The 13,463-nt window shown below is 45.8% G+C and overlaps 1 protein-coding gene and 1 long non-coding RNA gene across 6 annotated transcripts in view; one reads left to right on the forward strand and one right to left on the reverse strand.

Annotated features, from left to right (window-relative positions):
- The window catches only part of MIDEAS (mitotic deacetylase associated SANT domain protein), a 68,938-nt gene extending 59,715 nt beyond the window's left edge, over positions 1–9,223 (forward strand). For 4 of the 5 annotated variants that reach the window (XM_037832326.1, XM_037832328.1, XM_037832327.1 and 1 more), the window contains 4 exons: positions 2,106–2,255; positions 2,616–2,828; positions 4,970–5,166; positions 5,545–9,223. In XM_037832326.1, the coding sequence (XP_037688254.1) occupies positions 2,106–2,255; positions 2,616–2,828; positions 4,970–5,166; positions 5,545–5,713 (729 nt within the window). In that variant the 3' untranslated portion in view covers positions 5,714–9,223. Of the gene's footprint in view, positions 1–2,105; positions 2,256–2,615; positions 2,829–4,969; positions 5,171–5,544 lie in introns of those variants that run through there. The other variant, XM_037832329.1, reaches the window with a different exon arrangement.
- Positions 9,224–9,717: 494 nt separating this feature from the next.
- On the reverse strand, positions 9,718–12,113 carry LOC119531263. Its single transcript, XR_005216290.1, has 2 exons — positions 11,786–12,113; positions 9,718–10,143 (listed from the first exon to the last, which is right to left on the reverse strand). It is a non-coding gene; the product is annotated as an uncharacterized LOC119531263 (long non-coding RNA).
- Between the last annotated feature and the right edge of the window lie 1,350 nt (positions 12,114–13,463).

The raw sequence follows: 13,463 nt of genomic DNA on the forward strand, positions 1-13,463 counted from the left end.
CCAGGGCAGACCCGAAGAACTGGAGAGTGGGAGTTGACCACATACCTGGTGGGCTTCAGGGCTCAACCGCTGTAGGCACAATCCGGAGGCTTTCCATCTCTGAGAAATAAACTTAACAACTAAATTGAAAATAACAGGTTCAAATAAAAGAAGTAGAATAATCAGCATGAGGGGATTTATAGGTGAATATACCTGTTATATTGGGGAAATAGCTTTTCATAGATTCCCAGACAGAACCCACAGTGAGGGGGTGTGTGTGTGTGTTGATTTCATGTCACTCTGTGACTTGCCTGTGTTGTCTGGATGTCCCTAGGGCCCTCAGGAGCACTGTTGTTTGAGGTTTTACATCCTGTGGAAGTCTGTGAAATCTGGCTGAGACTTGTGTATGAGTAACATCCAGAATGACCTCCTGACTCCGTTTGAAATCTCTTAGCCATAAAAACTCTGTATTTTAATATTCCCCCCTTATTGATCAAGGTCTTTCTCCTAATGCATCACTGATTAACGCTTGATGATATTCCCTCGCACCAGGGAGATTCATCCCTGGGAGTCATGTCCCATGTAGGGGGGAGGTAGTGAGTTGATTTGCAATTTGGCTTACAGGGAGGTCACACTTGAGTCAGAGGGCAGTCTTAGGCATTAACCACAACTATGCTCAGTTTCATTATTACAGAAATAAGGTTCACAGTTGCAAGCTTTAAGATTGAGGGCTTGGCTTGTTAGCATATTTTCTATGTAAGGCTTATGTATTCCAGAGCTTTGGGTGATATATGTTACTTGTGAGAATAGCAGGAATTCCCTAGGAGGGGAAGTTTAGTCGACTTTTAGCTACTAGTTGGGCAGTAGCTTTGCAACAAGGAAAAGCCTCTATTAAGAAAACAGACTGTGACAACAAGGACACATTTCTATCCCATAGAAATATGTAGCTACATATAAAAAGTTCAAGACGTCAGAAGGGGCCCTGTCAGTCAAGACAACTGACCCTGTCCCATCTTTACATTCTTACCAGGGTTATGTTAATTGACAGGTAGAACATAATTTATATACTTTCCTTGTTTCTCTGTGAAGTTTTTTGTTTTTTGGGGTTTTTTTGGCTGAAGATGAAGCTTTGCCCTGTACCTAACCACACACATTTCAGAGAAGTATCAGAGTAAAGCAGTGTAACTGACAAGGAAATTTGGTTGTTTCTGTGACATGTAATATTTTTCTAGGAATAAGAAATATAATATTTCCATATACCCCCCACTGTTGACATCTAGCATTGGTGTGGTACCTTTGTTACAGTTGATGCAGAATGTTAAAATGCTACTGTTAGCTATAGTTCATATTTTTAACTTTTTTTTGGTGGGAGGTGGGGTCAGCGCCAGACACACTAACAGAGAGAGCAGAGAGTTAGGCAGCAGCTCTAGGGAGCACATGTGGTAAACACATCGGAGGGGTAGGATCCAGAAAAAGGGATGGTTGCTGCAGCGTTAGCCTCGAATAGGCATGGAGGGGGCGGTGGCAGACTTGGATTCCCCCCTTAACTTTTTTTTTTTTGAAAAAGTTCAAACTTTTCAAAATTTGGAATAATAGTGCAGTCAACACCCATCTTACTCCTCACTTAGATTTGCCAAATTGCCACCTTTGCTTTTCCTATTTATATCTATACATATACCCACATATGCACACACACCTGTGCTCACTCTTTCTTTTGATTAATCATTAGAGTAAGTTACAGACCTTGTGACACTTGACCCTAAAGTCTTCAGCAGGTATCTTGTAAGAACAAGGATCTTCTCCCACGAAACCACAATACCATGATCACATCCAAGAAATTTAAACCGATGCCACAACATCTCATATGCAATCCATAGTCAGATCTCCTCAGTGGTTCCAGTGTTGGCATTTATAGTGCTGCAGCATTGCCCAGTTCATTGATGACCTTGTCAGTGGCTTGTTGCAGAGCAGACACTGGAGAAAGGTTTGTGTTTCCCGAAACACACTGGGTTTGCTTTTTGGCCTTAGGTTAAGGGGGGGACATGCAGGGATGAGAAAGGCTGGAGTATCCTGAGGCAGGTGAGCTGAACTGGGGTGCTCTGACCTCAGTTTTGGCTTCAAACCAGATCCAGACCAAGACCGTGGCCCAGTGCGTGGAGTTCTACTATACCTACAAGAAGCAGGTGAAAATCGGCCGCAACGGGACCCTAACCTTCGGGGATGTGGATACAAATGACGAAAAGTCAGCCCAGGAAGAGGTTGAAGTGGATATTAAGGTGACTCCCCACCCAGCCTCAGCTGCCTAGAGCCTGTGCTGGGCCTGGGACCAGGGCTGAGCTGGGGGCCTGGGGCCAAGCTTTCCAGGAGTGGGGGGTAAGGCAGACTAGCCTGCGCTCCCCTGGCCCCTGGCTCCATCTCCAGTGGCTCCCACCCTTACCAAGGGCTCCCTGGGCTCCAGCCTCCATCTTTTATCCCAGGCCAACTAGCCCTGGGAGGGTTGTGATGGCAGCATCGGGCTGGGCCCAGGGAGCAGGAGAGCGGGGACTGGTGGAGGCCTGCCTGGGTCTGCACTGATGCAGTACAGCGCAGCAGCAGACTGAGCTTGATACTCCCTGCCCTCGTTCTAACCCCCATAGAATTCCCAGAAGTTTCCAAGGGTGCCTCCTCCCAGAAGAGAGTCCCCTAGTGAAGAAAGGCTGGAGCCAAAGAGGGAGGTGAAGGAGACCAAGAAAGAAGGGGAGGAGGAAGTGCCAGAAATCCAGGAGAAGGGGGAGCAGGAAGAGGGGCGCGAGCGGAGTCGGAGAGCAGCGGCTGTCAAAGCCACGCAGACGCTACAGGCCAATGAGTCGGTGAGTGTGACCAGTGGGGCCAGGAGGAGGGTGGGAACTGGGCCCGGGGGGTGTGGGAGGGAAGGCAGAGTGGGCACACAGTGATTGTAATGATCATAGTAGCAGCAAATGCTCCAAGTACTTTATGATGTTAGCTCATTTGATCCTCTGAGCAACCTGTGTGGTGGGTACTATTATTATTCCCATTTTACAGAAGAGGAAATTGAGGCCCAAGATAACACAGCTAGTGTGCAGCTGGTAGGCAGTCTGACTCCAGGGCCTGCTATTAATTCATATACTATACTGCTTCCATATATGAGACACAGGGGAGAGAGGCTTTGTGAAAACCCAGAAGGTATGTGGGAGACTGGGGAGGCTTTCATTGGTTGTGTCCCAGACTGGGCTCTCCCTAAGAGAGCTACCTCTGAGCTGCAGTGATTGGAATAACAATAATGGCCCCTCACACATGTGTCTGCAAAGTGCTTTCATGTTTTTTATTTCATTAGTTCCTCAGAATAACCCCATAAAGTGGTAACCCCCATTTTGCATATGGAGGAGAGTACGTTGCCAGAGGTTACACCCCAGTCCTCTGAACTCCTATGACATCACGGGTCAGAGAGAGCTCCCTCAAGAAGGGTAGAGGTTGGTGGAGACAGGGAGCCAAAGATGGGGTGGAGGAGACCAGGCAGGAGGGTGTTCCGGTTTGCTAATGCTGCCCTTCTGCAAAACACTAGAAATGGATTGGCTTTTATGAAGGGGAGTTATTTGGTTACAAAGTTATAGTCTTAAGGCCATAAAGTGTCCAAGGTAAGGCATCATTAATAGGCTACCTTCACTGGAGAAAGGCCATTGGCATTGGAAAACCTCTGTCAGCTGGGAAGGCACGTGACTGGTGTCTGCTCCGGGGTTCTGCTTTCAAAATGGCTTTCTCCTAGGATGTTCCTCTCTAGACGTCTGGGAGTATTCCCTTAGTTTCTCCCAGGCAAACTCTGGGCTAGCAAAATTCCGCTTTCAATGGCTGTCTCCAAAATGTCTATCTCGGCTGCAGCTGCTCTGAGGTCGTTCTGTTTGTGAGTTTTTTTAGGGCTCCAGTTTATGGGACCCATGCTGAATGGGTGGGGCACATCTCCATGGAAATAATCTAATCAAAGATATAACCCACAGTTGGGTGGGTCACATCTCCATGGAAAAACCTAATCCAAAGATTCCAACCTCGTCAACACTAATACATCTGCCCCCACAAGACTGCGTTAAAGAACATGGCTTTTTCTGGGGGACATAATATATCCAAACCGGCACAGAGGGGAAGGAAAAGGTGCCAGGAGGAGGAGGGGTCTGCTGGGGAACTGCCAGGAGAGGCTGTTTTTTGTGTTTGTTTGTTTAATTTGGGTTATACACTTATGCTCACGGAAAAAAAACCATAAACAGTAAACACCAAGATTTGCCGCCTTCTGAGCTTTGTTCCTGTACCAAGAGCTGTCTGTGCTCTGTGTACTCGCTCTATCGAGTTCTGTCTTTTGTGAACGCTTTCCTTTGAGGGTTGACACTGCCCACATCCTTGTCACCTCCCACTGCCATCTGGGGCTCCCCTGCCCGAGGCCCACAATTGGTGGACCGGGCCTGAGACATACCTCCTCCAGGTCTGCGCCAGGGGACCTCCTCTCCGTCCCTGTGGCACCTGCTCTTCCCCTCCATCCATCTCCTGTGCTGTGTCATCATAAGCTAGCTGCCTGTCCCTTCCCCTTGACTGAGCTCTTGGAGGGCCAGGGCTCCCATGTGCCACCTCTGTATTTCCAGCACCTGGTACATCACACAGACCTGAATCTCATTTGTGGAATAAAGACACAAAGGGACTGAATGACAGAAAACAGAAACACATGCTCCATTAATTGAGACACCAGCTCCCCCTTCAGGTGCATCAAGAGGTCCTGGAACTTCTAGGGCTGTCTCCTGAATTTCTAAACGAGAGAGCTGGCCAGGGGCAGAACAGGCTGCTGAGAAGGCATGGAATTCCCCATCACTGTACGGTTTCAAACGGATGCTAGATGCCCGTTTGGCAGGAGTGTGAGAATCTCTAAGGGCTCTCCTTTCCCTAAGATTTCCATTATTCTGGATTCTCTCTTCCCCAAATCACTCAACTCTCCTTGTTTGATTCTCTCCAGGCCAACGACATCCTCATCCTCCGAAGCCATGAGCCCAATGCCCCAGGGTCTGCTGGTGGCCATGCCTCAGAGAAGCCAAGGGAGGGGGCAGGGAAGTCACGGAGGGCATTGCCTTTTTCGGAGAAGAAGAAGAAACCAGAGACATTTAGTAAGACTCAGAATCAGGAGAACACCTTCCCTTGTAAAAAATGTGGCAGGTAAGGTGGCAGGCTCTGTCTCCAAGCGGGGCTGGCATTCGGGGCAGGGCATAATGTCGGGTGGACGGGAAGAAGAGGCTCGCAGAGGTTTCACCTTGTCTTCTGATTGGCTCAGGGGTTTCTAGGGCAGTGATACCATTTGGCAGCTTTTTAGAAGAGAGGGGTGATGGCACCTGATCAGGAACCCATCCCCTCGGTGCCGCTGAGGGTGAGGGGTGGGCAGTGTGGCACGGGGCAAGTCATTAAGGCCCCCGTTGGAGCCCCCATCGCACACATGGACATGCACACGCACACGCATGCATGCACACTAATCTGGTGGGCCCCAGGGACTGGGAGGACCAGGCATCTTATGTGGGCTCCCGCCTGTCCCGGCTGCAGGGTGTTTTACAAGGTGAAGAGCCGCAGTGCCCACATGAAGAGCCACGCGGAGCAGGAGAAGAAGGCTGCAGCGCTGAGACAGCGGGAGAAGGAGGCCGCCGCGGCTGCCGCCGCCTCCTCTCACCAGCAGGCGCTGCGGGATGAGGGCGGCGCGGGCGAGAAGGGCTGAGCGCGGGGAAGCCTCCGCCCGGAGAGCCGCCGGCCCGAACCCCCTCTCGAGGGCTCCATGGCCTCTCCCTTGCGCCGGGCGGCGGAAGAGCCTGGAAACACCCTGGAACCCCGAGAGGGATTGAGAAAAGAACCCCATGGCCTTTTCTCTGAAAACGCAAGCAAGTCAAGTAAACGGCTCTTTTATTTATAAAGGCCCCAAGGAGCAGTGTTAATGGGCAGCAGCATCCAGTTCTCTTGGCATTTGGGCTGTCGGAAGTTGTCCTCTTGCTTTCGTGGAACCGTGAGCGTCCCCGCTTGGGCTGCCCCCTTCGAAGGGGCTCCGGCCTCCGCCTCCTCTCACACTCTGATCTCTGCTGCCGCGCCATCTCGTCCCTTCTTCCTTGCCGCACAGTCCTCCCCTCAGTCTCCAGGAAGCTGCCTTGGTGAGCCAAGCACAAGCTCACCCCTCCCCCGCTCCCGCAGCATTACTCCCCCTCCCCAGAGGGCCTCAGGGGCTGCAGAGGCCCTACCCCAAATCCAGAAAAAGGCACTCCCTTGGATAGAGTGTGGTGGTCCAAGCCTTTAGCTGCTCGGTGACCCTGTGCTCAGATTGGCCACCTCCTCCTGGGAGGCCACCAGAATGCATCGTGGGAGAGTCCGAGGACAGGTGCCTACTTTGCTGCTTGCTAGCAGCCCTGCTTGGGCTGGAAAGTATTTTCAGATGTTTGGGAAAGGGTCCCGAGTTCCTGTCTGAACTCTCAGCCTGCTGGAAGAAAGGAAACTGCAGAGGTTGGAAGCTGCAGGGCTAGGCCTGAGGAGGCTTTTGACAAATGTGGCTCTTCCTGCTTCCTGTCACCTCTTTGCCAAATACCTTCGGGCCCTGGAGGCTGCCATGGGAGCTTAGCCTAGAGCAGGGCGTGCAGAGGTCTGGCGTGATCCCCAGCAACCCAGCCTGTTCCTCCTCGGTGCAAGCTCCCAGCCTGCCCCTGTCCTGCCCTCAGCAGCTACCCCCCAACTCCCTTCACCCTGTCCAAGGCTGATGCCCACAGCTCAGCCCCCCAGTCCTGCACGCTAGAGATTTCTGGATCTTTCCCTGGGAGAGGGAGGTCTCCTAACTAGATTGGAAAGGAGCCTTCATTCCTTGACTCGTGTCATTCAAGAGCTATTTATTTATTTTTAATATTTAATTTTTAACATCCTCTCAGGGACCAGGGGCCGCCTGTTTTCCAGAGGCCCAAGTGCATTTATCCCTAAACAAGGCACCTTCTTGGCACCATTCCCTGCACCACCCCCCTCCCCAAACCCTAAGTTCTTCACCTCTGCTCTGGAAGCTCTTGCCAGCAGGAATGGTGGCAGCACTGAAAGATGGTAGAAAGGTGGATAGTGTCACCAGAGCCACAAGGAGACTAGCTGGAGCATATGGAAGATCAAAGGCAGTTTTTGTTTGCTACTTTTCTGACTGTACTTTCAAGTTGCCTGAGGGGATTGGCAGGAGGCCAGAATTCTGCTTTTGTTTGTCAGGTTTGGATCCTGACTTGAAAAAGCCTTATTTAGCATGGAGTCACAGAGGCGAAAGGGCTGGAAGGTTCTGGAGGCCCCTTCACTTGCCTGTCCCATAGGAGGGCTGAGTTATTTTTCTGCTCGTTATTCAACTTGAGCTGTGTAGTTCTAAGTGAATACAAGTAGTATGGCAAGTCAACATGTTAGGAAGAATCCCCAGAGTATCCATTCTGCTACTCCTTAGGAAACAGCCGTCTTAAAGCGTCATGTTTGTAACTGAGAGTGGGGAGGGAGTTTTGTTTCTAAACTATGCACTATCAGGTATTTTTCAGCATTCATTTATTATTAATGTGGTTCTGTAGGACCCCACCTATAAGAGTAACAAAATTCGTCCCCCTCCCAGACTCCTGGATGACTTCATAGATCTCTAACTTCCCAATTAATTTCGTCCACAAACTTCTATAAGCAAAATGGCCCAGGATTGCAAAAATCTGGTACACCCTCTAGAATCAGGAGGGTAGCAAATTTAGGCTTACTTTTAAATCACTTGTGTAATCTGAGTGCCTTCTCAGCTTAGCCCCAAAGTGCTACTTCTGTTTCCCACATTTGTTTTCTGTTTAAACTGCATTTAGTTTCAGGCCTCTTTATGGACATGTGGTAACAGAAACCTCCTTCAATCACATGAGACCCTGCTGTCTGGTGGTAGCATCTAGTTCTTTGACATCTTTTTTTTTTTTTTTTTTTCAACAAGTAAGTGATTTGTTCTCAGCTCGTGGAGACCAGACCAGATGAATGTAGGTGGGGAAACTATTAATTGTCCAGCAGCCTATTCACCAGACACTGTATTTTAGGAGGGTCCATGCTTCAGGATGGATTTATATCTAGAATGCAATGTGAAAATTAAAATGCTCAGATGGCAGATGCAATTGTGGCAAGTGCCCAGCCATAGAAGCCGGTATGTATATCTTTCATGGTGCTTTCTCCCCCGTGAACACGGTCAGCTCTTTTTTTTTTTGTCCCCCTTTCTTCTCTTCAGAGTTCTTTGCTTTAGGAAGTTAAATGACAAACACCTCCAGCTTTATAATGTCCTCCCCACACTGTCCCACCACATCCGTCTCCTGGCCTCCATCTGCACTCAGCTAAGGGCATGATGCTGACCTAGTGCCTGTATTCTAGACCATTTCAGAGGTCTCTTACCCACCCAAGGAGGCAGTGGTGTCAGCACTGTTCTCCATGCCTTCAGCAGCCCCCTCAAGCCCTTTCTGCCACCCCACCTCCCGCTGTGCTAAGTGAGGTCTGCCCCTAGCACAGAGGTCATGTGCTGCTTACATCTAAAGGGATCGCCTATGTTTAACTGCCTCAGTGACCTAACCTCTTTCTTCTCATGTGCCAGATGTTAAGATGAAGGAGGAATACAACATGGACTCCAGCCTCAGCTGTTTAAATATGTTTTCACTGGGGCTTACTTTTCCGGGATGGTATTTATTACCAGACTGGCAAGCCTAACTCCTTAGGTTTACAGGAAGTTTGCGTATTTTTATAAAACAATTCTGCATCCTCCCTACATTTGCCTCTAACAATTTGCAGCTATTACCACTTTTTCCTCAGTCTCTAAAGTTGAAGGCCTTGTTCGAGGGGACAGAGTACAGGAGAACAGCCTTGACAGTCTGTAATTATTGTACAAATATTTTAATAGCATATAAATAAGTATATTCCTTTTATTTTGAAAAAGAAAAAAAAAAACGATCAGAAACACTGCCTTTTGTGTGTTTGCTGGCCTGTGGCACCCTTTTTTAAAAAGACTGTTACATATTAAAATAGTGTACATATATATAAATATTACCTCTTTTGCTGTACAGTTGTGATAGACCAGACTGAAGATTTTATTTTTTGTGTGCTTTTTATAAAAAAATTAATACACTAAAGAAAATCTTGCTGATGTGATTGTAACGTACCTATGTAACTTATTTACTTTTGAATGTTCTTCTGTATCTTTAAACCTTTTATTAAATAAGGTTTTAAAAATTCAGAGTTGAATGCTGGGTTCTTTTGGGTTTTTTTAACCATCTGGGATTGACATAATTAGGCCTTGTTTTGCATGTAGGGGATTACACTGGACATTTTGAACCATAAAGATTCTGTTTTACTGGTCCATTGTCAATGTCTCCAGGACAAGACAAATATCAGACTGGTGTTGGTCTTGTTACAAAGGTGTCTGAGTAGAAATATATATCTTTTAGCAAATTTTAGACAAGAAAATGTCTAAACTCAGCGTCTCATACAAAAACGTAAATGGCTCACCTCCAACATTATGGTTTCATTGGGATGAAACGGGGAGGGTGCAGCGTGGTCAGGTGGCCCGGGTGCTGAAGAGAGCATTTTACTATGCAACATAAACTAGGTTGAGTGAGCCACCTGAGCAGACAAGCATGCATGATGGGTGCACTTTCAACAATATTCTCTTAGGTCCACTCCAGGTCTGTTGCTGACAGGGCGACGCTGAAATGAGACACAGACACAAAGTTAAGATTTAAGGGAGCAGGGGACCTACTGCATCATGTGCCAAATGGGTGCTGATGCACCTGTGCTCCAGTTATTTATTCATTTGTTACACAAAGCTAAAGTACGCTACGTGATCAAAAGTATTCAGGGTCTCTCAGATATTAATCTTTACATCCTGCTGCGGATAGGAAGGAACAATCTGGGGTCAATGGTTAACACTGCTGTCATAGTCACAAGACACACATCTTTACAGGGCGTGCCTACAATGGCGTTCCATGTAGGCTTGTGACCCAGCGTTCCAGGTCACCGCCCCGGACATGGTCTAAGTGACATGAAAAGCTTGGTTCCCCACATGTCCCCCTTTTTGTTTCTTCAATGCAGACAAGATGGACCAAGCAGCTTCTTTCTGCTTTAGATCTGAGAGGGTTTTTGTTGTGCATCTGAGGACTAAACAAAGACATAAGATGATTAACAAAATTAGGAGAATACTACCCAGGAACCCACCACCAAGGGATTTAACCCATACTATAGGATTTAATTTTTTAAAGCCATCGGCAATAAGTTGCATTGTCTCTGATTCTGATAGAACATTAAGATTAGCATTTTGGATATTATCTACTGTTTCTTGCAATTTTAAAATATCCATGGTAAGATTACCATGATGTCCAATTAAATGTCTCTTGACTCTATCCCATGTAAAATGGGTGTCGTTATATTTATGGGGAGTGACGCAAAATGTTGATGTATTCCAATCACACTGTAACTTAAACCAGTATCTTAAGTTCTCAACTTCCTCCCCTACAAGGAGAACAGCATTCTCTAGATCCACGAGACGAGCATTAACTTCTTTGTCAATTTGTAACTGTTCCCCCATGCTTTACTCGCATTTCTATGCCATTTTTGAACAAATTGCTGTAGTTTGAATAGATTGATGTAGTGCTGTTCCTGCAACAGCGGCTGTGGTTGCAATAGCTATTATGCCAATCAGAAACGCTATTAACAGTCCAAGAAATCTCTTTGTTCTTTTATATACCTTTTCTAAAATTTGTAGTAACATATGCATATCAGGTGACGAGTCCCAAGGTCTGTGCTGTGAAACAGGGAGCCACAGGCCTTTGAGTCATCTAAGAATTACAACAGTAATATTTTTAGAGTCTATCGTGTTATTCAAGCAAGTATAAAGTGAACAACTTCTATTCTCCATACAATTGATTTCCTTAGTAATAATATTAATAGTGAGATTTCCTACCCAAAAGACATAAGGATCTCCAACACAGGCTTGTATTCCAAAAGTATCTATTTTTGTAAAATTTAGAGTATAATTAATCTTAATTGTATAATTCCCATTCCATCTGGAAATGTTATGCAAACTAATAGGGAGCCTCCAAAGCATATCCTGAACATAGGAATTATTTAAAGTAGGTTTGGGTGGGGACCAGCCAACGCCATGTCAAATAATAGGATATCTTACTGGGGTTTGACTACTATAAGAATGATTATAAATATGAACTTCCCATTTTAGTCTCTTGTAATCAGAGCACTTTGCGTTAGTGCAATTCTGAACTGTATACCCCTTAGGGGACCAGTCAGTTACAATTCCATAGGAACCATTCTGCACTAACACCCCACTAACTGCTCTACAATTATCCCAATATACCCTTTGCATTTCTGGTGACCAGTGTTTTGGTATGTAACAAATAGGGCGTTGTGGAGCATGGTCCCGAATAGTAATATTTTCATTGTAGGCAAAACTATAGCTAGATATTAGGAACAGGGATGCTTTGGAGACATTATCTCACTTGGGTATGATTGATAACCATGCTTGCCAAGTCAGGGCCAGGCATCCTTCACCCTGTCCCACATACAAAGGTAAATGGGTAAAAGCTAATGATTGAGAATAGTTCTTTCCTTCCTCCTCAGGAAACTGAGGAAGTCTTTCATCAATTGGAGGAGGCAGCCAAGTACCGTTGCTAAAATATACAGTGGGACAAGGATGAGCCCATTCTACAGGCTGTAGCAATGGAGGATTAGGAATGTAAGCCCAATAGGTATAATTTCCAGAATGAGCATATGCCGGAGATATACTCACAGCAACAGCAATTAAAGCCAACATTGCCGCCGTCAGGTTAGGACCTGTCATAGGCAGCTGAGCTTGCTGAACTTGTTTTTCAGCATCCTGACACAGCTTTTTTATCTGTCCCCAAGTTGGGTGTCCGGGCTTCCCTAGTTCAGGGTGTCGGCCTGATCACTGTCGTCTTCAGTGTCAGACCCTGGAACTGCATTCCCACAGGAATTTTCTTTTTCTTGTTGGCTCCATGGTACGGCTTCAGTCGTCAGGCTGGTATCCAAATTGGAGTTCGTCCGTCACCTGGGGAAACACAAGCATAACCTCGTCCCCATGTTAGTAATTTTCCCATTGTCCATTCATTGGTTAACACATCCTTCCACCATATGGGAGGTGCTTTCTTTTTTTTTTTTTTTTTTTTTTTTTTCATTTCCATGCATGCTTTATTTTTATTTCTATCTATGTGCGACTCCATAAACAACACATAATGCTGTTCATGTTTTTACATAAATGACATGGCATTGCATGTATTTATTCCATTACTTGTATTTTTTTTTTTTTTCATTTTTATTGAGATTGTTCAGATACCATACAATTATCCAAAGATCCAAAGTGTACAATCACTTGCCCCTGGGTACCCTCATACAGCTGTGCATCCATCACACTTAATTTTTGTTCAATTTTTAGAAACTTTTCATTACTCCAGACAAGAAATAAAGTGAAAGATGAAAAAAGAAAAAAAGAAAAGGAAACTCTAATCCTCCCCTATCCCTAACCAACCCCCCTCAATTGTTGACTCCTAGTATTGATATAGTACGTTTGTTACTGTTTATGAAAAAATGTTGAAATACTACTAACTGTAGTATATAGTTTGTAATAGGTATATAGTTCTTTCCTATATGCCCCTCTATTATTAACTTCTAATTGTATTGTCATACATTTGTTCTGGTTCATGAAGTGATTTCTAGTATTTGTACAGTTGATCATGGACATTACCCACCATTAAGAATCAGACAATACCACCAATGTCAAGTGTCTAACATGCCTCTCCTATCCCCCCCTCTTATCTGCATTTACCTTAGTATATCACCTTTGTTACATTAAGGGAAGCATAATACAATGATTCTATTAGTTACAGTCTCTAGTTTATGCTGATTGCATCCCTCCCCCAATGCCTCCCCATTTTTAACACCTTGCAAGGTTGACATTTGCTTGTTCTCCCTCGTAAAAGAACATATTTGTACATTTTATCACAATTGTTGAATACTCTAGATTTCACCAAGTTACACAGTCCCAGTCATTATCTTTCCTCCTTTCTTGTGGTGTCTCACTTGCTCCCCATCTTCCTCTCTCAACCGTATTCATAGTTACCTTTGTTCAGTGTACTTACATTGTTGTGCTACCATCTCCCAAAATTGTGTTCCAAACCACACACTCCTGTCTTCTATCACCCTGTAGTGCTCCCTTTAGTATTTCCTATAGGGCAGGTATCTTGTTCACAAAGTCTCTCATTGTCTGTTTGTCAGAAAATATTTTGAGCTCTCCCTCATATTTGAAGGACAGCTTTGCTGGATACAGGATCCTTGGTTGGTGGTTTTTCTCTTTCAGTATCTTAAACATATCACACCACTTCCTTCTTGCCTCCATGGTTTCTACTGAGAGATCCGCACATAGTCTTATTAAGCTTCCTTTGTATGTAATG

The sequence above is a fragment of the Choloepus didactylus genome, chromosome 4 (genome assembly GCF_015220235.1).
Source record: "Choloepus didactylus isolate mChoDid1 chromosome 4, mChoDid1.pri, whole genome shotgun sequence".
Taxonomy (NCBI): Eukaryota; Metazoa; Chordata; class Mammalia; order Pilosa; family Megalonychidae; genus Choloepus; species Choloepus didactylus.